General features: G+C 45.2%; 1 protein-coding gene across 2 annotated transcripts in view; it reads right to left on the bottom strand.

The window, feature by feature from the left end:
• Pou2f3 (POU class 2 homeobox 3) overlaps window positions 1-24973 on the bottom strand; it is an 84779-nt gene that overhangs the window by 39685 nt on the left and 20121 nt on the right. For both annotated transcript variants that reach the window (XM_027411895.2, XM_027411894.2), the window contains exon 3: window positions 15539-15573. In XM_027411895.2, coding sequence (XP_027267696.1) covers window positions 15539-15573 — 35 coding nt within the window. The remainder of the gene's footprint in view (window positions 1-15538; window positions 15574-24973) is intronic.

The following is a 24973-nucleotide window of genomic DNA, read 5'->3' on the forward strand; positions in this document are numbered from 1 at the left end:
AAGAGGGCCTGACACTTCAGCCTGCAGCCCTGATGTTGGCTACCTTTTATGTGGTGAGCTGAAAATGCCTAGAAGAGCTGTGGCAGAGACACAATTGACACAGGACATCTCTTGGGGATGAGATGTGGGGTCTATGTACTGGGCTAACTGGACTGGAATTTCCCAGGCCCAGGCCTTTAAGTTCATGACTAGCAATATTTCTTTCTTTGATGAATTTGGGTAGGGTTATTTTGCCAAATAAGAATGTTAATTAGCGGAAGAGATGGCTCAGTCTGTAAAATGCTTACCAGGCAAGCATGGAGACCTGAGTTTAAGCCTCAGAACCTAGGTAAAAAAAAGCTTGGCACCTGCTTGTAATCCCAGTGCTGGGAAGGCAGAGGCAGGCAGATGCCCAGGGATCAGAGCCAGTCAAGCTTCGGTGAACTTCAAGCCAAAGACAGACACTAAAAATATTAAGTGGACAATGCATGAGGAATGAGACCCAAAGTTGATCCCTGACCTCTACCCTTGTGAGCACAGAGCACACAGATGCATATGCACCTACCCCAACACACACACACACACACACACACACACACACACACACACACACACACACACACAGGGAGATGTTAAAGTGGTACCACCCACTTTCACCACTGTTTCATTATATAACATAAATATTTTAGCACCAGGACAAGCAAAATCTTGACTTAAAAGAATGGAGTATGTGGCCGGGCATTGGTGGCATACGCCTTTAATCCCAGCACTGGGGAGGCAGAGGCAGGTGGATCTCTGTGAGTTCGAGACCAGCCTGGTCTACAAGAGCTAGTTACAGGACAGCCTCCAAAGCCACAGAGAAACCCTGTCTCAAACAAACAAACAAACAAACAAACAAACAAAAAAGAATGGAGTATGTCCAGTTTTACAAAAGTTCACTTTGTTTTCTCCCATTTGACTTTCACTGTAGAGGGCATAAATGAAGTCATGACTGGGACTGGGAAAATTCAACAGGACAAGGCACAGGATGAAAGGCAAGAAGAAAGCCCCATGCCAGGACAGGGAGACCTGTGGATCTCTACTGAGGACAGGCCCTAAGAATCTGGGTGACTCTGTGCTCTAGTTTATCAAAAGTCAAAATCACCACCATGGTACAGATGTCAAGGATGACCTCACCCCCCCCCCCCCCCCGCATCACATTGCTTCCATTAAAGTGGCCAGAACAGCAGGAGACAACCAAGCCAGTGACTTCCTAAGGGGTCTTTATAGAGGGCTGTTTTGACTTGGGTTATCAGCTGAATGACCAAGCAAGCTCACACAGTGTCAGCAGAGTCCTATCCACACCCCGTGGTCGCTAGAGGCAGGTCCCAGCACTGAGCACCCACTTGGCCAAGAGCTGGGATGCCTCCGCAAACAGCTCCAGGGCCTAGCAGCAAAATGTGGAGTTGGGAAATATTTACCAGTGCAGATTTCCCAGCGCTGACTGGAGTGTCTGTTTACATAAACTCAATAAGCTCACCTTCTTAGGAAAAGGAGTGAGTTTTGTGGATCTGAAGGAGAAAAGACTTTGATGACAGACAGCAGAGTTACACAAGGAGAGGGCAGCCATTCACAGCACCTAGACTGGAGGGGAGTTGTAGATGGGCACGTTTATTCCACTGCCCACCCATATAGGAATCATGCTGTGGTGTGTCTGCATAGACACCACACACACAGTAAGGAAAAGTGACATTAATGTGTAACTCACATGCCATGGGACACATTTGGAGACCAGAGAACAACCTGCAGAAGTCATTTCTCTTCTTCCTTGATTGTGGTTCCCAAGGATTGAACTGAGGTTGTAAGGCTTGATGGCAAGTGCCCTTACCTGATGAGATATCCTATGGGCCTAATTTCCAAACTTATTAGGAGTAGTGGCACATACCCATAAATCCCAGAGTTCAGAAGATGAGGAGTTCAAGGCAAATTACATAGCAAAATCAAAGTCAGTCTGGGCTACTTGAGATAGTCTCAAAAACAAACAAACAAAATAACAGGGGCTCAGGAGATGATGACTCAGTGGGTGAGTGCTTACTCAAGTACAAGGACCTGAGTTTAAATCCCCAAAAGCCTGTGTGTCCCAAAAGAATGTGATAGAGAGTAGGGCATTCAATGTACTCCTCTGGCCTCTGTATGCACACATGGATGCTTTTATCTGCACATACATCTCTCTCTCTCTTACATACACACAGACACACAAACAAAATACTCTCTCTCTCTCTCTCTCTCTCTCTCTCTCACTCACACACACACACACACACACACACACACACACAAATATACAGTAAGGAAAAGTGAGATTAATATGTTACTCACATTCAACAAGCCCTGTTGATGTTGTTTGGTTTCATCTGCCCCCCCCATCCCCGCCCCACCAAAAGCTTTGCTTTCTGAAAAGATTAAACCTAGTATTTAAACAAATACATTACATGTATTTACTTTGCACATGTTCATGTTCAGGAGTGAGCATGTATGAATGTATGCATGTGTGTATGTGTGTGAGTGTTCATGCACCACAGCTCAAATGTGGAGGTCAGAGGACAAATTTCTGAAGTCCATTCTTTCTTTCTACCATGTGTGTTCCAGGGTTGAAAGTCACATTGCCAATCTTGGCAGCAAGCAGCTTTTACTCGAGTCATTTTGCCAGCCCTATCTTTTTTTAGTTTTAGTTTTTAAAGACAAGGTCTCATGTAGCCCAGGTTGGTCTCAAAGTTTCTATATAACTGAGAATGTCCTTGGACTTCTAGTCTTTACTCCCAACTGCTGGGATTATAGGCTTAGACCACATGGCTAGTTATTTCTTTAAATGCAGGCTCTCTTGGCAATGAAAAAATAAGATACCACTTAACAAATTGATTTACGTAAATATATCAAAAAATCACTCGCTTAGGTGCAATGAGGCATGCCTGTGTGTTTCAAGATGGTCACATCTTTCTCTTCATTGCTCTAGTAACAGGCTAGGTTGTGCACACAGTCATAGGTTACTTAGTGGAAGACCAGCAGTTGAGGGGAGGCCTGAGCAGAGTTGTCAGCCAAGCTCCAGAGCCTGTCCAAGAGCAAGCCTGAGAAGAAGGGGCTAATTGGAGGCAGGCTGCTGTGAAGAGGTGCAGTTGAAAGCAATATTGCTTCAGCACTTGAAACTCTTAACAATACACCCATAAAGAAGAGCATTTATAGCTGGGCGTTGGTAGCGCACGCCTTTAATCCCAGCACTCGGGAGGCAGAGGCAGGTGGATCTCAGTGAGTTCGAGACCAGCCTGGTCTACAAGAGCTAGTTCCAGGACAGCCTCCAAAGCCCCAGAGAAATCCTGTCTCGAAAAACCAAAAAAAGAAAAAAAAAAAAAAAGAAAAAGAAGAGCATTTATTTTGTCCAGATACTTTATACTAGAGTTCATTTCATTATATTTAATGTTATTATTCCCTTCCATTTTACAGAGGAGAAATGGAGACTAGAACATCAGTTTCCTGGTTGCACAGCTCCTCAGAGTAGAGGTAATTGGGATGCTGCCACACTGTCCTCTGCAGGGCTGAACTAGAGCTTACTGTGGCAGTCCATGTAACCAAATCTATGGAACAGACAGAAGATGCCAGGGCAGGAAAGGGGTCTATAAAGAGAAACAAAACAAATCTGACTAGGATGGATCCTTAGGGAACAGGAGTCAAAGGAGTTTGGGGAGGGCTGTGCCATGGGATAAAAGAAGTCAACACTCCACCCCCAATCCAGGTGCAAGCAGCAGAAGCCTAGAGGGCTGTGGGGGTGATGAGGATGAGGTCAGTTGGTAGAACCTGAAATGAGAGATAAGGGGGTCACAGTACCCTAAATGAAGGAGATTGGCTTAAGTCCCTCTGGAAGAGCAGCCAGTGCTCTTAACCACTAAGCCATCCCTCCAGCCCATAGAATTCTATGCCTTAGTTTCCTTATCTATCAATGAGAATAACAATGTTTGATTCTCTCTCTCTCTCTCTCTCTCTCTCTCTCTCTCTCTCTCTCTCTCTCTCTCTCTCTCTCTCTCGGTTTGGGACAGGGTGTATATCCCAGGCTGTTTTCCAACTTTCTATATAGCTGAGGCCAGACTTGAACTTTTGCTCTTGAGTGCTGAGATTACCAGCATGCACCCACTAAACCCTGTTTACTGAGCTACAACTCCATTTTTTTTTTAAAAAGGCACTGTAACTCTGGCCTTGAACTCAGAGACCAGCCTGCTCTGTCTCCTCAGTACTGACATCAAAGGTGTTTGCCAATTCACCTGGCTCCATGGCCTAGGTTGGCCTCTCAGCGATCTTCTTTCCTCAGCATTCAGTGCTGGGTTTACAGGTTTACATGCCCAGCTTTTGCACAGTCTTTCTAAAGGGCAAACCTATTGTTTAAAGCAGTCCTCTGTAAATCATCCAGAAGGGAACATACAATGTGAGGTGGCCCTGTCTGAGTATAAATAGAGCAGATACACTGTAGCCCAGCAGATGGTCCCTGGGCATCACAGACATTCCAGGGGAAAGTGGAAATAGGAATATTTTCAGTAGAAGCTATAATTCCTAGAGAAATATTCTCTAAGAGATTCTAGGGCAATCTCCCCAAGAAGCCCTCTGCCTCGGGGCAGAGAGAAAGCCAGGCCCTGCCCCTGGCCTGTGGGCACAACATGAAAACAGGCTCTCCTCCCTATATGCTTCTCACGCACAGCCCAGCAAGGTGGTAACTCCCAGGGCCAGGGGAATCCTCTCTGGGTGGGAACACTTCTGCACCCCACCCTTCACCTGGCAATCCTCCATGAGCCAAAGATATGATCTCTGCTTTCCCCACTGGCAAGCCCCAGGCAGGAGAGGTCTGCAGGAGTTAGTAAGAGTGAGAAGGCTCTGTCAGTGTGGAAAAGTACAGACCATAAGTGAGGGGCTTTGGGTTAGATTCAGTCAGGACATCACTGGCGGGAACCTCCTTTCTCTTGCTCTCCCCTGCTTCTCCTTCTCAAACCAGCCTGGTGTGGTGAGAAGTCAGACAGACCTGCCTGGCAGCCGAGGCCCTCCACAGGGGAAGTTACGGAACCTCTCTGAGCTGTAGTTTCCCCAGCTCTATAATGGGAATAACGATGCTTACCTCACTGGCTGTTGTAAGGATTAAGCAATCTCAAATAAGGTAGAACCTATGGAAAGTGCAGCACGTCCCCCTAGGCTGGAACCCAGGCTCTTAGCAAGTCACTTGACCTCTTCTGGACTCACGTTCCCCACCTTATGAAAAGAATCTGCCTCTCTGGGTTGTTATAGGTCGTTTGCTTGTTTTTTGGTGATGGGGCCTAGAGCTTTGTGCATGCCAGGTGAGCACTCCACCACTGAGCTATAACCCCAGCCCAGTGTGAGGTTTTAATGAGCTACTGCTTGTAAGGTGTACAGCAGTAAGGTGACCTCCATAAACTAAAGGTTTAGTAAATGGCACTGACTTGTTATTGTTTGGAACTAAATCCAGCTCCTCTTTAAGACCCCTGCTCCAAAAGGCCCTCTACAAGAAGGGAGATGGCTGGCCCCATTTTTAGCCTCATCACCATCTAAGTACATAAAATGCCACTTACTTACATCTCCCACGAGAGCCCATCTTTTTGATGCCTAGTGAATAAGGGCAGATCTTTGTGAGTTCCAGGCCAGCCTGGTCTACAGAGCAAGTTTCATGACAGCCAAGGCTACACAGAGAAACCCTGTCTCAAAAAAAAAGGGGGGGGGAGGGAGAGAGAAAGAACAAGGGAAAGGACCTTTCCTTTCCTTTCCTTTCCTTTCCTTTCCTTTCCTTTCCTTTCCTTTCCTTTCCTTTCCTTTCCTTTCCTTTCCTTTCCTGCCTTCAGCCTTAATGCTGTCCATTCAACAACCTGGGTCAAGAGAATGGTCGAGAATGGACCCACAAATTAACTGCAGTATTGGGGCCTGAACACCTACCCTCCTTACTGCATAAAAGCTCTGGTGGTTCCTGTGACTGTCCAGAGAATATGGAGAATTCAGATGAGGCCTCCTGTTCCTGCCTGCCACTCACTACCCTACCCTACTCTCCTCTCTAAAAGAAAGGCTTGGCTTACTTGGTATTGAGGGTGCTGCCCAGGCTGTAAATAAGAAACAGCTGTTACCCAGCCTTAGGCCAAAGCATCAAGTATGGCTGGCAATGGGGGACAAATCTCCACCCTGCAAAAGCACACACATTTATTGTTGCTTCCCTGTCCAAGCTTGGGGAAGCTTAGACAAGTAAATGACAGAGCCTTGTGTGTGTGTGGGGGGTGGGATTATGGCTTTTCTAGAAGCATCTGTAGCCTGCCCTACCTGGTCTAAGTCCAGCCAAGAAGCCATACACAGAAGGAGAAAGAGATACTGGTTCTTTCATCGGAAAGTATTAAGGGCGGATGATTATGGGCAGGTTGCTGTATGCCAGACACTCTCATGAGTACGGTTTACATTTGCATCCATTCTTAAGACATCATGGGAAGTCAACACAGCTACTGCTCTCAAGTTTGGATGAGAAAACCAAGTTATAAAGAGGAGTCAGCCACCAGGGAAACCTGGCTGTACTTCTCTGTCAAACCACCCTGTGCAAGATGAGCAGAACACCTGGTGACAGAACCGTGGACCAGGAGACTCACCGGCCCAGCTTTCAACAACTTGGATATTGTAGATAGTGTGGCATGGGAAATCCCTTAACCCCCACTGCCTCAGTTTGCTTACCTATAGACTGGGGATGATGCCAGCTACCTAACAGGGTTGCTACACATATTGAAAGAAATGATATTTGTAAAACACTTCTTACGAGGTGTCTGGAGCACAGTCAAATGCCAATGAATGATATAATATCATACACACGATGGCTGTGGTGGGGAAATCACTAGAGTCACTTAATCTTGTCGATTATCTTCTGCCTGAAAACTCTGCTCCACCCCTCCCCTCATCACCCAGTCAAGCCAGCTTATTCTCTGCGGAGGTGGCCCTGGCTTACATACTCTCCATTCAATGACTCTTTTTTTTTTTTTTTCTTGACAAAGGATTTGAGATGGAATCTCATGTAGCCTAGGCTAACCATAAATTTGCTATCTTGCTGTAGGTGACCTTGAACTTCTGATCTTCATGCCTCTACCATCCAAGTTCTGGGAGTTGAGGTCCAGCATCGTCCCCAAGCCGGAATGGGAAAGCACCAATAAAACATGCACTTCAAGAGAGGAGAAGATTTGTGCCCTTTAGCCAGCCATGTTTGTACTTTGGCCTGAGGCTGGCTCTGCCTTTTGGTGCAGCAGAAGTGACATCCCCTTGGCAGGCGGAGATCAGCTCCTTTGCTGAAGTCGAGGGTGGCGCGTTGCTGGCTGTCTTAGTGATGGGCGGCTCCACTCAGATTCACTGGGCAGAGTCTGAATTCTAGTTCTGTAGTGCCGTAGGACACAGAACCAAATAAGAACCATTTGTTCATGTTACAAACAGCTTTTGCACTATCTTCAAATGCCCCACTGGACATTTGTGTTGGCAAATAGCTTGTCTTTAATCATAAAATTTACACCCCAATTCCATTTTGCATGCAAACACAAACTATCCTTTGCCCTTCCTTCCACCCCTTTCTTCCTTCCCCTCTCTTGTTGGCAGTCTTGTAAAGGCAAGGCTGGTTTCAAACTCCACTTATACCTGAGAATGACCCTAACTCATGATCCTCCTAGCTACACCTCCTAAGTGCTGGGATTATAGTGTACATTACCATGCCCAGCTTTGCTACACACTTTCAAGCATGAGCATGGGAACACAATCAGCCGTCTTCCTCAGTCACCCTCTACCATCTTTTGATACAGGGTCTCTCACTGAATCAATCATTTGCCAATTGACTAGTGGGCCAGAAAGCTCTACCCCATGTGTTATATTACATAGGGCAACAATGCCCAGATTTTTTACATGGGTCTGGGGATCCAAACTCAGGTCCCGATGTTTATACAGTAGGCAGTAAACTGACTGGAGATATCTTCCTGGTCCTTTTGCACTTTCCCTGGTATGCTGCTTTCCGTGTTTCTGTTCTTTCTTTCTTTTTTTTCTTTCTGTTTTGAGACAGGGTTTCTCTAGGTAGCCCTGGATAGAACTTGCTCTGTAGACCAAGTTGTCCTTGAACTCAAAAGATTCACCTGCCCCTGCCTGCCAGTGCTGGGAATAATAAAGGCACACACCATCACTGCCCAGCTTTTTTTTTTTTTTTTTTTTTGTTGTTGTTGGTGGTGGTGGTATATATCCAACAGGGCTTCACAGAAGCCAAACAGGTGCTTTGCCACTAAACTACACTCTCAGGCCCAGTTTCCTTTTTAATTAAAAAAATTTTTTTGAGACACGATCATAGTCTGTAGCCTACGTTGAATTTGAACTCACTATGTAAGCTTGCCTCAAACTGGAGGTGAGCTATCCAGCCCCCTGAGAGCTTGGATTATATGTGTACACATGATGCCCAGTTTCATGGTGATGAGGACATTTTTGTTTAATTTTGCTTGAGCTTTACAAGATCTTAACAGTTTTTGAAAACCATGGCTTTTGAACCGCCTGCATATGTGCCTATCGAGCTCAGAGAGGTGTGGACATATTGCCATCTCGTTACTCCTTTGAGGAATGTGCCCAAGGATTTGCTCGTTGAATTCAAATTGTTTTAATTGTAGACTTCTTAGCTCTCTCCTTTTTTATTAAAATTAGAAAATTTTATTAATTTTTGTTTATTTGTTCTTCTAGACAGGGTTTGTCTGTGCGGCTTGGCTGTCCTGGAACTCACTCTGTAGATGAGGCTGGCCTTAAACTCACAGAGATCTGCTTGCCTCTGCCTCCCAAGTGCTGGAATGGAACTAAAGCCATGTGCCACCATCCCTGGGCAAATTTTATTAATTTTTTAATACAGGGTCTCACTATGCTGCCCTGGTTGGTCTGGAACTTACTATGTAAACCAAGCTGACCTTGAACTCACAGAGATCTACCATCCTATGACTCCCAAAAGTGCTGAGATTATAGAGGTGAGCTATCATGCCTGGAAATTTTTAAAATTTATAACAATTTCATTTTAAGATTTTAAGGGGACTCTTCAGAATCCTGTAATTCTGGGTCTAATGAGGAAGCAATTTAGAAAGAGTGTGAGTGGGTATTCAGCTTGGCTCCAGTTTCTAGTTTTTCCTCTACCAGACTCATTGTGTGCATAATTCTGTGATTCTGGGGTCCTAGGGAGCTTGTAGTGACCATTCATCAAAACCCTATTTCCAGTATAGTGCTGCCAGGCTCCAATATCTGTCTTCCAATTGCTTTGCTTCCTTGGAACTGGGGGTAGGGGACATTATGCAATGGTATCCTATAATCCAGCTATGCTTCATAGAGGTGTCAAATTGTGGTTTAGCAGTTCCTCTTCTCCCTCTTATTCCTGGTGCTGAGAATTGAACTCAAAGCCTTGTGCATACTAAGTAAGCACTCTACCACTGAGCTACAGCTATAGCCCTCTTTTGACTTTACTTTTTGAGACAGGATCTTGCTAAGCTGTCTGGTCTAGTGTTGAGCTCTCTGTGTAGCCCAGGGAGGCTTTTCATGTGCCATCCTTCTACTTTAGCCTCTTGAGCAGTTGGATTATGGGCTACTTCTTTCCTTTATCCAGAACCCATCTTGGATAATCCAGCTTCTATGTGGAAGGACAGTTCTGAATACTGCAGCATCCTTGGAGCAACCAGAGAACCTGACATTCTTCATTCTCAGCCTCCTGGGCCTTTCACAGGAGGCTCTGTGTTTCCTTCCAGCATGTTTGACCTCTCCCTAGGAGTTGTGTCTGCTCCTGGGATTCTTTTAAACTTAGGGATTCGCTCCATGGATGTTCCTATACACAGGCTCCTATAATGCAAGACACGGTCCATTTCCCCACATTGGACTGGGAGTGCCTGTGGGCAGAGACCATGCTTCACTCCTTCCCCACTTCATAGCACCCACCCAAGCACAGGCTTTTAGAACTAAGCTAAACCCAGGCAGTTTTCCTTCCTTTTTTTTTTTTCTTTAAGCTCAACTGTTCCTAGGTGCCCTATACAAGGAGCTTATTCTGCTACCCACAGGCCCTTCTGTGCCAGGTGTGGAACCTGGTGTTGCCACTCTGTGTCTCCTTCATGGGCCTCCCCAGAGAAGATTCTCCAGCACTCTGAGTCCCCAGAGACCTTTCCTTAAGCTGAGAAGGTGCCTTGTGGAGCCAATTAATTAAATACTACAAGTCAGTATGTGTGTCTTAGCAGCCAGAGACAAACTCAATGCTATGCAGGGGCACAGCAGAGCAATTGCTCTGTACAATGAAGTCAACAGAAGGACATAGTGAACTACATATAGTGTCAGTGGACCCCAAATACTGCCAAGCTGGGATGACAGGAAACCCCAGGTCACTGATATCCAGCTTGGAGGACAAGACAAATTTTCCCACTTGCTTCAGACTCTCCTGGTGGCTCACAGAATTAGGGGGATGAGTGTGGTAGCATACCCTTGTAATCCTGGAACTTCAGAGATAAAGGCAGAAGGATTCAAGGCCAACCTTGGCTACATAGTGAGTACAAGGCTAGCCTAGGCTTCATGAGACCTTGTCTCAAACAAAACTGAATAGAAAGCCTCCAAAAGGCAGCCTCCACCCTTCTTGGAAGAGCCCTACTCATCATCTAAGCCCTCATTGGTTTCCCCTGTGTGCCACCACCAGGCCCCCTTTCTTTCTTTCTTTCTTTCTTTCTTTCTTTCTTTCTTTCTTTCTTTCTTTCTTTCTTTCTCTCTCTCTCTCTCTCTTTTTTTTGGTTTTTTTGAGACAGGGTTTCTCTGTGGCTTTGGAGGCTGTTGTCCTGGAACTAGCTCTTGTAGACCAGACTGGTCTGGAACTCACAGAGATCCTCCTGCCTCTGCCTCCCGAGTGCTGGGATTAAAGGTGTGTGCCACCAATGCCCGGCTCAGGCCCCCTTTCTATGTTGCATCTCCCCACCTCTTACCTCCTCAGCCCCCAAAGCCCTCTCTCTACACTCTTCTTTTTAAGCCAATGCTTTCACACCTTCATAATCCCCTTCCTTGAAAGGGGACTCTGAAGTGCAAATCTCATCACTTCTTTAACTCTCATTCAGCTCTCAACAATGGCTATTTGGTATTTGCTCTCACCAAGGACTATACTATATGGGCCAACATCACTGCCTGCCATCCTGTTCAGTCTACTATCCCATTTTTAGACTTGGGGCTCATCAGTATCTCTGCATGCTGTTCCCATCATCACAAAATCTTTCCTGCCTTGGTGTGGTTCTCCTCTTAGATTCACCTACAAGCATCCAGTCTTTAGCCCATCTCTGAAAGCTCCTTCTCACTTCCTTGAATGAAGCCCTTCTCTCCATCCCATCTCTTCATGAAGTCAGTCAGGGTAGCCCCAGTCCTGACCCATGTCCAGCTTGGGCTCCAAATCCAAACTTCTCAGCACCTACAGAATACCTGTACCTCCCTATGCCGTCATCCCTCCTCCACTTGCCACTGGATGAACTGGCCCTGGGTCTGTCCTCTTGCCCTCTGATGGCAGTCTCACCGATGCTCAAGAGCCTTAAGGTCACATCTTACCCATCCCTCTCTTTTCTGGTCCACATCCAACCTGCTGCCCTAACACCCCTGATCATATCTCAAAGTGGATTCACTCAGATCTGGAACTCTTCAAATCCAGTGATACACTAGTCACAAAAGATACTACGATCTATGTGTTCAGGTTCTTGGATAAGGGCACACACTCATGCCACCTTTGATCTCTACAACCACCCCATGTAACAGATATCATTATTTGCCCCATCTTCCAGATGAGGAGACTGAGCCTCACGGAGATAGAAGAACATGCCCGAGGCCACACAATCATACAATACAGAGCCAGGATCTGAGCCCAGGTGAAATGAGATGATGACACACTCAGCATCTTTGCTCCCATTCCTGGCTGTAAACCTACCCATCTCTGTGTATTACAACTGCATCCCATTTAGCCTTTCCAGCATCAGTTCTTAATCTGTCCTCCTCCTCTTCCTCACCCATGTGCCTCATCAGTGCTCTGCCCTTGACTGCTATTAGCTATGTTTGAAAGTTTGAAATGCCTCGTGAGCCCCTACTTCCTGCAGAAGCTCTGAGCTTCAGGGATAGCACACAGAGGTCTTCCTAATTTGGCCCAACCCAGAGCTCTGACTTCATGTTCATGTTCTGTTCAACTCTGCCTCTCCCTTTCCCCCAAACTGAGCCCTTTCTTTGAGTAAAGTCTTCATACTCACTGTACTCTATGCCTGGGACACTTTCTGCCAGCTAGAGTCCCACTGTTCCTTAGCCACCCACTTCCAGGACCCTCATTTCAGAAAGATTCTCAGGCAGTATTGCAGAGCTCAGCTCCCTCATTCCTTACAGAATTCTCATTTCAGACGGAAATTTCTCTCTCAAAAAGTAGAAGCCCAAGTCCAGCTCATTAGTGGTTTCTTAGCACATAGACTATAGGAATCTTGGAGATCATCATATCCAAACCTATTCATTTTGTTCATGAACAAACAGAGGCCCAGAAGGGAGAGGCTTGTGAAAGGCCAGCAACTAACAAAGGGCAGGCAACACTGGAGGCCACAGCTTGCCTCCATCCAGGTATCTGGCCTCTGCCTACTACCTCTCAACCCCATTGTAGCTGCCCTGGGACAAAGAGGCACCTCTACTCCTGGGTCCTTTGCCTGCACACAACTATCTCCTAAAGATCACTGGCTCAGCGTGGCCATGCTTCACACACAGTGGGTGACTCAACACCCCTGGCTCATGCAACTTCAGAACTGCCATTCATCCAGCTCCAGGCTGCAACTCCTAGTTGCACCAGCTAGCCTGGGGCTTTACACAGGGGCTGCAACAAGGGCAGCAGACTCTTCCACTCTGGGGAGTCTGACAACATCTTGTTTGTGTCTGAGCACAACCATGCTTTCCTCCTGTCCTCTCCCCACTCCCTCTGCCTCCCATTTAGTCATAATGAGGTCATCTGCAGTCTCTGCTCCCAGGCCTCTCCCCAAGGATGGTGTATATAGATAGAGAGATGCAGAGGAGGATTCTGCAAAGGAAACAAGGGAAAATAAGCTCTAGAATCAGAGGCGTGGGTTCAAATCCTGGCCCAGCCAGTTGACCAACTGCATGACCTTTGTCAAATTGCTTAATGTCTTAGGTCCTTGCTGAAAAAGGCGTGGCTGCCTTAGAGGCAGTTTCCTCACCTGTAGAGTCAGGATAGCAACACATGATTATCTCCTGGACCACGGTAGGAATGATATGAGATAAAGAGCCTGCAGCATTGGTGGTCAGTGGCTGTGAGCTGCCTTCCCTTGTAAAGTACTAAGGAAGTAGACATTACTGCCAAGCAGGGGCTGAGGTGGAATGAAGCTCTGAATGTGTAGATATTGAGATCTGATGGCCTTGGAAGGACTAGAGGGATGGGGCAGAGGAACCTTAAGAGGCTGTGAATATGCTTATGAGCAAAGCTCCCAGGGAAGTGTGCAATGCTGCATGCCTCTCCCTCCAACCCCCTCCTCAGATGAAAACTCTGTCCCATCTGTTCCTTGTCAGTGTTATCCAGAGGCAAGACCACACTGAAAGATGTGCAAAGGGCCAGGACCTCCATGTAGACATAGGCTGTCCAGCACAAGGACTTCTCAAGCTACATCACACAGGTGACCCAACACTCTGCCTGGCAGTTGTCGTGACCACATTTTGGTGGGAGTTCACCTCCTTGACTACTTATCAAAGCCTGGTGACAGTGAGAAGCAGACCCGGGCTGAATGAGGGTCATGAGGCCTCAACCTACTCAATACTCCTTCAGAGTTACAAAAATCCTTGGATGTCCATTGAAGTTTCCTGGTTGAATTCCCTACCCCTACCCTGCCACCTTTTTTTTTTTTTAAGGGTTGGGGAGAGTTAGTTGAGACAGAGTCTAACTCTGCACCTCAAGCTGGGCTCAAACTCACAATAATCCTCCTGCCTCCCACAGTATTGCCATGGGGACTCCCATGTCTGACTGGCTGGAATTTTCTCTCAGATAAGAATCTGTCTCCCATCTGAGGACATTGAGCAAGAAACTAATTCTGTAGTATTCCTCTCTAGTTATTCCAGAATTTATTATACTGCATAGGCTGGGAGTCCTTCCTCATAGCTAACCCAGATCTCTCTCTTTAATGGGGCCTATGGCCCCTAGTCTCTGTGGCAGAAGGAGAGTAGCTGGTTTTCATTTGTTGGCAAAATTCTCAGCCTTCCTGATGAACAAATTTGCCTGCCTGAGAGGTTTTGGTTTAGCACTCTATATAATCATCTTTTTAACCATGAAAAATGCTTCTAGAATGAACAGCCTTTTAAGGAAATGTCAGCAAGTAACTTTGGATTCCCTCTTCAAATAAGAGAATACAGGAACATACGTAATTTGTGTAACACACATTTGACCCAGCTCCTTCCCACATTTCCACCCAAGTGTGGACTAGGGTATCAAGAGTATAGGGAAGGAGCCTGGTGATCCTACACACACACACACACACACACACACACACACACACACACGCACGCACGCACGCACGCACGCACGCACGCACGCACGCATGCTTGTACTTAAAGTTAACCAGCTAGAGACCAGTAGAAACAGGAGCTTCCTTAGCCTCATCCCCAGACTTCCCACTATTATCATCAGCCCAGACTTCTGCTCCCCAACACACCTTGCATTATACTTCCTACCTCCAGGCTTCTCGTCAGCTTGTCACCTAGAGAGATGTGTCACTTCAACTTTCTCTCTAGCCATTCCCATTGATTTCTCTATCTTCCAACTCCATGTGATTCTGTGTAAAGCCCTTCCAAGTTAACTCTAGCCATCTACTTTGGATGTCTTCCAAAGCCCTAAGCTAGTGCCTCCATTCCCCAAGCCTGGTTACATACTCTTGTTTTGAGACAGCTGAACTTCCTATGTAGCAAAGGATGACCTTGAATTTCTGATCTTCCTTTGTCCTTCTCTAAAATGTGAGGATTTCAGGCATGTGCCACCATGCCCAGTTTCTTTGATACTGTGAATGGAACCAAAGGTTTCCTACATGCTAAGCAAGCACTGTACACCCCCACCCACCAAGCTGCTTCCCCAGCCCCCAAGTGCTCCTGTCTGAATGCTTCTTTCCCTGCCATGGCCTCTTATCATCTAGCTTTCAGTCAAGAGTTTCCTATGGAAGAACAACCACCTTGTTCTTTGGGGCTCTGTAACTTCCTCTCCACATCAGATAGTCCACATCACAGATCCACTGAGGCTTAGTCAATACCTGGGGAGCTGAAGCTCTGCAGGTAGTTATCCCAATTACAGACACAATGCAATTCATCCAAAAGCGGCCCCACTTATCAGAGCTCTCTAGAAGGAAGACTCAAACTCTGGATCATGGTGGTGACAAGGAGGATGGACTCCAGGCCCTTTCATCCTGAAAGCTAGATGATCACCAACAAATTTTATATTTGTCGGATGCCCCCAGAATTTATAGGATGAACGTCTTCTGACCCAAGTTCTTACCTGTCTGTTGAAATCTAAGCCATTTCGATCATTTCCTGGAAAGAGATAACAGATACATATGTATTAGTCCCCAGTGCACTCAGAAGAGAGTGACACAAAGAAAAGAAAAGAGATGTTGGGAGGGGAACTGGCTTGCCTACTGCCATCTTCCTGTTCATCCAGTTTTCTGGAAACATAAGGGGAAGTCTCCTCCAGAGGAACGAGCAGCCAGGGAGTCACCTTGGAGGGCGGGCTGACTTGCCTAAAGTCACACAGCAAGACAGTCCCCCTAGGGATAGGCGCTTTATCAAACCAACCAGAGTGTTCAATCTGTCACATAAAGCCTATGCGAATCCCCAGGTGTTCTGTCCTTCACTGATAAGCAAGAAGGGGCTGATCAGCAGCACTAAAGGGATTGTCCAACAGCAACAGAGACAAGCAGCCCTGCCCTCTGAGTGTTACAATGCCTAAATCATGTCAGGTATATAGGTGTCTGTCTTATCCCTCCAACCTCCTCCTTTGTCCACTTGTATTTCTTGTTTTATTTTGTTCATCTTGTTTCCTTTCATTGTTGTTTTAAGATAATCAAGTGTGGCTGGGCGTGATAGCACATGCCTTTAATCCCAGCGTTTAAGAGGCAGAGGCAGCCAGATCTGAGTTCAAGGCCAGCTTAGTCTACATAAGTGAGTTCCAGGAAAGGCAGAGCTACATACAAAAACTGTCTCAAAAACAAAATAAAACAAATAAATAAACAAAAAACCCAAGATGGTCAAGTGTAGTCCAGGCCCATCTCTTTCCTGAGGATGACTTTGAACTCTCTCTCTCTCTTTTTTTTAATTATTTATTTGTATTTTATGTACGTTGGTGTTTTGCTTGCATATGTCTGTGTGAGGGTGTTGGAGGCCCTGGAATAGGAGTTACAGACAGTTGTGAGCTGCCATGTGGGTGCTGGGAATTGAAGCCAGGTCCTTTGGAAGAGCAGCCAGTGCTCTTAACCGTTGAGCCATCTCTCCAGCCCCCAACTTTGAACTCTTGATCCTCCTACCTCCACCTCAGTGTGAGTCCCTACACCCAGCCTTTCTCTTTCTTTTTTTTCCTTTTTTATTTGAATTAGAAACAAGATTGTTTTACATGTCGATCCCAGTTCCCACTCCCACCCCTCCTCCCCTACCACCCTCCCCAACTAAAACCCTACATATCACATATCCTTTCTGCTCCCTGCCTTTCTCTTTCTTGACAAATATTGTGCTGAAAAGGTAAAAAAGTGCTTAACAGAAAAACTGCTTGGTACAAAAGCCTAAAATGACAGGAAGATTGCTATATAGAGGCATAACCACAGTTAATATTTGGAGGTATTTTTCCCAAACATTTTTTTAAATCTATTTATTTTATACGCATTGGTGTTTGGCCTGCAGGTATGTCTTTATGAGTGTGTCAGATCCCCTGGAGTTACAAACAGATGTGAGCTGCGAGGCAGTGCTGGGAAGGACAGCCAGTGGTCTCACATAGCCTTGACTGACCTCAAACTTGATATGTAGCTGAGGATGACACTGAACTCCTAATCCTCCTGTCTCGACTTCCTATGTGCTGGGATTCCAGGAATACACACCACCCTACCCCAGGTTTACACTATGCTGTGAATGGAACCCAGGGCTTTGTACATACTAATCCATTACCCTATCAACCAGGTCCATTTTATAGCCTTTCCTTCTAGTTTTTCTTTGTGGATGTTTATCATCTGTCTAGATTCTTAACTTTTTTCCAGAGAGTATTGTAAATGTGCTTTTGTAAGGCTTTTAGAACTATGACTTCTTCTCCTATGCTTGCAAACTTCATTTTAATTGCTGCATAACATTCTATTATATAGACATACCATAATTTGCTTAAATATATACTTATTGCTAGATAAACTGCTTCTACTTTTGTAGTTATATTCTTTTTTTTTTCTTTCTTTTTGGTTTTTCGTGACAAGAGTTTCTCTGTGTAACCCTGGCTGTTCTAGAACTCACTTTGTAGACCAGGCTGACCTCAAACTCACAGGGATCTGCCTGCCTCTGCCTCCTGAGTGCTGGGATTAAAGGTGTATACCGCCTGATTGTAGTTACATTCTTATTTTCAGCTATCTCTCAGTGGGAGAAGCTACAATACAACCCTTGAGACCCATGGACTATTGACTCTATAAGGGTGGGGAAAACTAGTATTTATTAAACACTACATTGTACATTCAGCCAAACAGATAGTTCAGTAGGTGAAAGTGCTTGCTGCCAAGCCTGATAATAATCTGAGTTCATCCCTGGATGGATGGACATGATGTAAAGAGAAAACCAACTCCTGCAAGCTTTCCTCTGAGGGACTGTGGAGATGCTGCAGCTGTTAAAAACACTTGCTGCTTGTTCTTCCAGAGGACCCAAGTTCCATTCCCAGCACCCACATTGGGCAGCTCACAACCTGCCTATCATTCCAGCTCCAGGGAACACACACACACACACACACACACACACACACACACACACACACACAAATAAATCTTTTAAAAATGCTGTCCTTTGACCTCCACAAAGTGCCCATGGCATACTCCCATGAATGAATAAATAAATATTAAAGTCTTTCAAAAAGCACTGTTCATTTACACCCTGGCACTGGACTTAGAATAGAATTTCAGTGTACTGATTAAACGAATTAATAATTTCATAGGTCACAGCTTAGCATGGCATCTAACCCTCCCTTACCCTCCTTTCTGCAGGCCTTTTGTGCTTTGTCTTCTGTGCCTTTCTCCCTCCCTCCCAGGTACCCTGAGTTCTGCTCAGAACCTTCACACATGTTACCATGCCCCCTCACAGTGTAGCCCTGCACAGCCTCAGTCCCTCTTCCCTTGGGAGCACAGAACCCTCTGGACACAAGACACACACTGTTTAAATTCCAACTCATCTACATTAAGTTCTTGAGAACTTAACACAAATCAGAGGCTTGAGAAATGCCTGAGACATGGTTGGATGTGACCCAAGTGACTTCCCCAGCACCTTAACATATGCTACCCTTGGACTCAGAGGCAGCACCTTCCTGAAAATTTGTCTGCCATCTCTGTGGGTTCCTGGGCTAGCAGAACAGAGAGGAGAGTGAAAGAGCTGGGACTGAGAGAGAGAGAGAGGGAGAGGGAGAGGGAGAGGGAGAGGGAGAGGGAGGGGAGAGAGAGGAGAGAGAGAGAGAGAGAGAGAGAGAGAGAGAGAGAGAGAAATAGAGAGAAATATAAGGTAGCTTATAGCAGAAGACTATGTTGAGAGCAGCTAGAAACATAAATGAATACACAAGAGGAGTAAAGTGAGCACTAACCACTGTGCTTGTGGGGATAAAACCAGAAGAGAAAGGTACTTTTATTAAAAAAAAAAAATCCTTGCCAGGTGGTGGTGGCACAGGCCTTTAATCCCAGCCCTCGGGAGGCAGAAGCAGGTGGATCTCTGTGAGTTCAAGGCCGGCTTGGTCTACAGAGCAAGTTCCAGGATAGCCAGAGTGGTTACACAGAGAAACCCTGTCTAAAAACAAACAAACAAACAAACAAAAAAACAAAAAAAAACAAAACAGCAACCACAAATTTTTTTAGTCACATTTTAAAGTTGGCCTATAGAGGTTTTTGTTTTAGATTTGGCAAAACAAAAAAAAAAAAAAAAAAAAAAAAAAAAAAAAAAAAAAAGAGGGGTCTGGAGAGACAGTTCAGACAGATTAAGAGTACTTGTTTCGATGGGCATTGGTGGCTCATGTCTTTAATCCCAGCACTCGGGAGGCAGAAGCAGGCCGATCTCTGAGAGTTCGAGACCACCCTGGTCTACAAGACAGGTAGTTCCAGGACAGCCTCCAAAGCCACAGAGAAACACTGTCTCGAAAAAACCAAAAAAAAAAAAAAAGAAAAAGAAAAAAAAAAGAAAAAAGAAAAAAGAAAAAAGAAAGAAAGAAAAAGAAAAGTACTTGTTTCTTTTGCAGAGGACCTGGGTTCTATTCCCAGCACCCACACGGTGGCTCACAACCATCCTTAACCTCTAGGCACTCCTGTGGCATACATTCATACACATAAAATTTAAATCCAAAAATAGAAGAGAAGGAGGAAGAAGAAGATGATGATTTGACAAAAGAGAGACTGTAGGGTAGCTCATCAAGTAAAGGTACTGCTTGCTGCCAAGCCTGATGACCAGAGTTAGACCCCGCCCCAATGTGCACCTACACATATACACACATACATAAACAAGGACTTGGCAAAAGGGCAAACTTGTCAACCTGACAAATATTTAATGAACACATTGAAGGTGCCAGGCACTAATCTGGGCACAGCCTATCATGATAAAGAGGCAAATGTCTCCGGACCTTATGTTGGTATCTTTGGCTAGTTCCTGTTTCCAGGACTGATTGAATGGCTGTTGGGGAGATGCCGGGGCCAGCCAGGGTCTCCCCTGAGATGGGGCTCCTTGTCCTGGATACTCCAGGAGAGTAGTAGATATGGCTAAGCCTGTAGCTACTTAGTAGGGCTCAGTTGCTCAGAGTGAGCACTAGTTTGGTCTGTTCTTATTCTGATTCCCCTAGAGAGAACGGAAACATGTTCTTGGGAGACAGAGCCCTGCCTTGGAGAGGTGCTGGAAATACATGGACATGTAGGCTGAAACAAGATACTGTGGCTCATTAGAGGCATGAGGTACATGCCTGGTGGTCACTGTGGATGAGGAAGCTGCCTGCACAAGTTCCAGCTTCCCTCCCAGATCGCCCTGGACTTGTTTGACCTGTCAGCTGTGAACTTCAGGCTGTGACCTGGCTCGCTGAGGCTCACCTGCTGCCCTAGTGCTCCAGATTAGGATGACTGGTAAATTGTTCCTAGCTCCCTTTCACAGAGAAGAGAAGGGAGGTGGTGACAGTGAAGTGAAGGATACTGGCCCATAGACTCTTCCTAGGATGTTGGCCATCCCTTCAAGGTGTGGGACACAGCAGGACATTCTTGGAAGGAATCCCAGACTTATCATCAAATGACCGTAGTCCAGGCCCCAAGCTGTGTGAAATCCTTGGTTAAAACAGGGACCAGCTGAAGCCTCAGGGTTCTCAGTGTTAAACAAGGACATAGTATATCATCTCATCCTTCCCAGGGACAGAGGCCTGAATGAGACAAGCTGGAGACTACACAGTTTCCTTTGGGAAGTCCTGGTATGTCCTGGGGGCATTTCCCCACATTGGTACCTGTGTTACACTCTTGCTGACTGGAACACCCTTCTCTACCTAGGAAGCATCTAATGAGTATCCTTCAAGACCCAGTCAAGTGTCACATCCTCGACAAGGCAATCCCAAAGCAAGTGACTTGTCCTGCAGCATCTCCTCACCTTTCATTTACATTTCTTAGAGTGCATGCTATATTGTTGATTTTAATTTTCTTCATTTACTTTTTTTTTTTTGGAGGGGGCAGGATTTCACATATCTCGGGGTGACCTTGAAAGTGGTATATGGCCAAAGGTGATCTTGAACTTCTGATCTTCCTGCCTCCACCTCCCAAAAGGATTACAGGTTTGCACTACTGTGCCTGGTTTATACACAGCCAGACACTGATTGAATACAATACAAAAAAATGGGTGACAGCATTGGCATTAGGAAACATTCTGGTCGGCTCTAATAGAAAGCCAAAACAAACCAGACAAAATAGTAAATAGTAGACAGTGCAGGCATTTTCATAGTTTAAGAAAGTTAATGCTATAACTCAAAGAGGAGGAGACTTAGAAATGGTTTAGATGGTATGTTTTATGTTACTTTTTTTTTTTTTTTTTTGAGACAGGATTTCTCTGTATAGCCCTGGCTGTTCTAGAACTCTCTTTGTAGAGCAGTCTGGCCTCCAACTCAGAGATCTACCTGCCTCTGCTGTGAATGCTAGAATTAAAGGTGTATGCCACAAAGACTAGCATGTAATAATGCATTTTTAACACACATTCTCATTCTCTCTCTGTGTGTGTCTCTCTGGCTCTGTCTGTCTCTGTCTCTCTCTCTGTCTCTCTCTGTCTCTCTCTGTTCTCTCTCCAGGTCTGGGGAAATGGCTCAGTGAGTAAAAACACTTCCTGTATAAGCCTGTCAACCTGAATTCAAACCCCAGAACATAAAAAGCCCGAACTCCCACAGAGATGGGAGAGAGAGACAGAGAGAGAGAGACAGAGAGAGAGAGAGAGAGAGAGAGAGAGAGAGAGAGAGAGAGAGGACAAAAGTTGTCTTCCTACCTCCCACCACACTGTGGATGTGTAAGTCTTCCTTCCCCGATCCCATCAATCATTTTTAAAATTAGTAAACCATAGGTTTGTTCTAACTAGGAAGTTGTTTTAACAAACAAACTGGAAATCTGCATTTGTATCCAGAATGAAAGCAGTCAAATTGCACAAATATACCCCACTTTTACAACTGCTGCTACAATGTAGATCGGGCTAAAGACTGTATTCAGCAATGCTAATATCCAGTGTCAAACTGGAACCAAGAATAGAAATAATCACAGCTGATACACCTGGCAATTAAAAAACTCAAGCGGCATATTTTAAGATACTTGACCACCAAAACCACCACAAGAATTAAAATTAGGGATTAGTTTTGTTAAGTGTAATAATGATAATAGGACTTGAAAAGGAAGATGTCTTTTATGTTTTAGAGATACACACTCCCACACTTGGAGCTGAGAGTTACAATGTCTATAATTTACAAGAAAATAGTCCAGCAACGGGAATGGTAGAAATTTGACAGCAGCTGAGAGTGAGAGATGAGTACTTGGGGTGTGTGTGATTGTATTAGCTTCTACTTTTTGTGTTTTTGAAAGAATATACAATAAAAAATTAGAAAAGTAAAGGAAGCTAAAATAAAATAAGGCAGACAAATGGCTGAAGCAACTGTGACAAAATGCTAGGAAAGGACTCTCCCACTGAGTTAAAGTTCCAGTTTTCATTCCCTAGATAGCTTGGCTGAAATTTTTCTTGATGTGTCCATGTAGGGAATGGGTTATAATCAGAATCTAACCAAGTAGCTTTTAGGAACTTCATCTGCTACAGACAGGACACCTTTGGGAACAGATCAGTAGGTCTAATACAAGTATCTCTAGGACACAGAATTGAACCTCAAGAAGAGGAAGTACAAAGTATATAGATCAGGATGGCTTCTGGTGTTGCAGTATGTGTCACCAAACCTGGCTCAAAGCTGTGTAATGAACTACTATTCCCATTTTTGATGATTGGGAGGATTTACCTGTTAAAAAGCCCATTGTTCAGGCTAAGCGTTAAGCTGAAATAGACCTCACTGATTACTTCTTTGGGCTCTTTGTTTTACTCTGACCACTACTTTGCTTGATAATATTTCTAAAAACTGGGCTCAGGAACCCTGGCATGCATGGTGGCTCATGTCTTTAAGCCCAGAACTCAAGAGGCAAAGGCAGGCAGGCCTCTGTGAGTTCAAGATCAGCCTTATCTACATAGTGAATTAATTCCTTGATACCTAGAGATACATAGTGAGACCCTGTCTCAAGCAAGGTGGGCAAGGGGTTCCAGGAGACAACTCAGTGGGTAAAATCACAAGCCACATAAGCCTGACAACCTGAGTTCAGTCCTCAGAACCATGTAAGAAGATGGATGCAGTGGCATGCAACTGTACTCTAAGCACTCTTGTGTCGAGAGGACAGAGATAGGAGAATCGCTGGCAAATATTATGCTAGCTAGTCTGGTATACACTACTCAGCAGAAACCCGGTCTCAGCAAGCAAGAAGTGATGCCTGAAAACTGTCTGCTGACCTCCACATGCACCATGGCACACACATACAGACCCCACCCACAATCAATAGATCTTTGACCTCCACTTAAGTGGCAAAGCAAGCATCCCTCTCCTTAAGTAAACAATTTTAAAAGTTTAAAAATGGTGAGTTCTAGAAAGTAAAAATAAATTAAAAATTAAAATAATAATAAATACAAATGAGATGGATATGGTGGTACAGGCCCATAGTTCCAGTACTCAAAAAGCAGATGCATGAGGATCAGGAATTTAAGGTAACCCTCAGTTATGTAGCAAGTCTGAGACCAGCTTGGGCTATATGAGACTATTTCACACACATACACATACACACAGAGACAGAGAAAGATGAGAGATGAGATAATTCTTAAACTATTTTTCTCTTGTCCATATGACTAAAATATTTTTAATTATTATTATCTTATGTGTATTGGTGTTTGGCCTGCATGTCTGTGTGAGGGAGTTGGATCCCCTGAAACTGTAGTTACACACAGGTGAGAGCTGCCATGTGGTTGTTGAGAATTGAACTTGGGTCCTCTGGAAGAGCAGCCAATGCTCTTAACCACTGAGCCACCTCTCCAGCCCTGACTAAAAAAATTTTTAAGTAAAAGTTGAAAAAATGTTCAATGAGAGGACATCTGAAAGCTGCAGCAGCATCTTATACTCAAGTGATGAAACTAGCTGTTCTTTTTTGTCCATCCCAAAGTCTGGTGTGGAAGAGAAGCTTAGCCAGACCCATTCAAAGAGAAGGACAAGGGTCTGTAGGGCTTATGGGAAAGCAGGCTTCATGTTGGGGTAAAGGGGAATTCTGTTGGAAGTATCCATGGGGAAGCCTGCAGTTGCTGTGACTCTGAGAACACTTTCGCAGAGGTCACTAATTTATCAAAGGGCTATCAGATGATCTCTACAATTCTCTCCATCTCTAAAGTCCTGGGATTGGATGCAATTGATTAAAAGGTATCAGGGCCATTTCTTCCCCTCTGCTTGGTCCTCCCTGTGCCTTTTCAGATGCAGTAAGGCTTGCCTGCCTCCTTCTAGCTTGTTGTACACACAGATTAATGATAGAAAGAAAAAGGAGAGGGAAGGGCAGGGTAGAGAGGGCTCCCAAAGCTTGTTCAGAATCTCCTGTTTGTGACCTTAGGGATGAATGGCTGACATTGCTGTTAAACTGGAAGGGTTACCTTCTGGGGTCTCGGCAAGCTTCTTTTAGGGTTTAGTCCTTCTGAATCTCTGGAGAGAGAAAGCATTGCTCTCCATAGAGAGAAAGCAAGGGGTGAGGCAAACTCCTTGGAACCTTGGCTCTTGGGCCTGCCAGGATCCCAGGGGGATTGCCCAGGTAGATTTTTGGCTTTAGGGAAGATGATGAGGTTGATTATTATTTCATTTTACAAATGAGGAAGCTGAGTCTCAAGCATCCCCGAAACCTTCCAACTTTGAAGTCCCAGATACGTGTAGACATGACAGTGAATTTACAGCCCAGCCCAGCCTGCTCCAGAGACAGTCTACACTGCCAACAAAAGTCCACCAGGCTGGCTGATGGGTCATTGCACCCACAGTAACATATAGAAGCTTTAAAGTGTTGGTATGGGCTGGGAATGATCTTCAAGGGAAGACCAAAACTCTAGGTCTCTGACCCTAATGTGGTATGACTTCCCACTCTAACATGACTCCATAATTAACAGCACA

The sequence above is a fragment of the Cricetulus griseus genome, chromosome 4 (genome assembly GCF_003668045.3).
Source record: "Cricetulus griseus strain 17A/GY chromosome 4, alternate assembly CriGri-PICRH-1.0, whole genome shotgun sequence".
Taxonomy (NCBI): domain Eukaryota; kingdom Metazoa; phylum Chordata; class Mammalia; order Rodentia; family Cricetidae; genus Cricetulus; species Cricetulus griseus.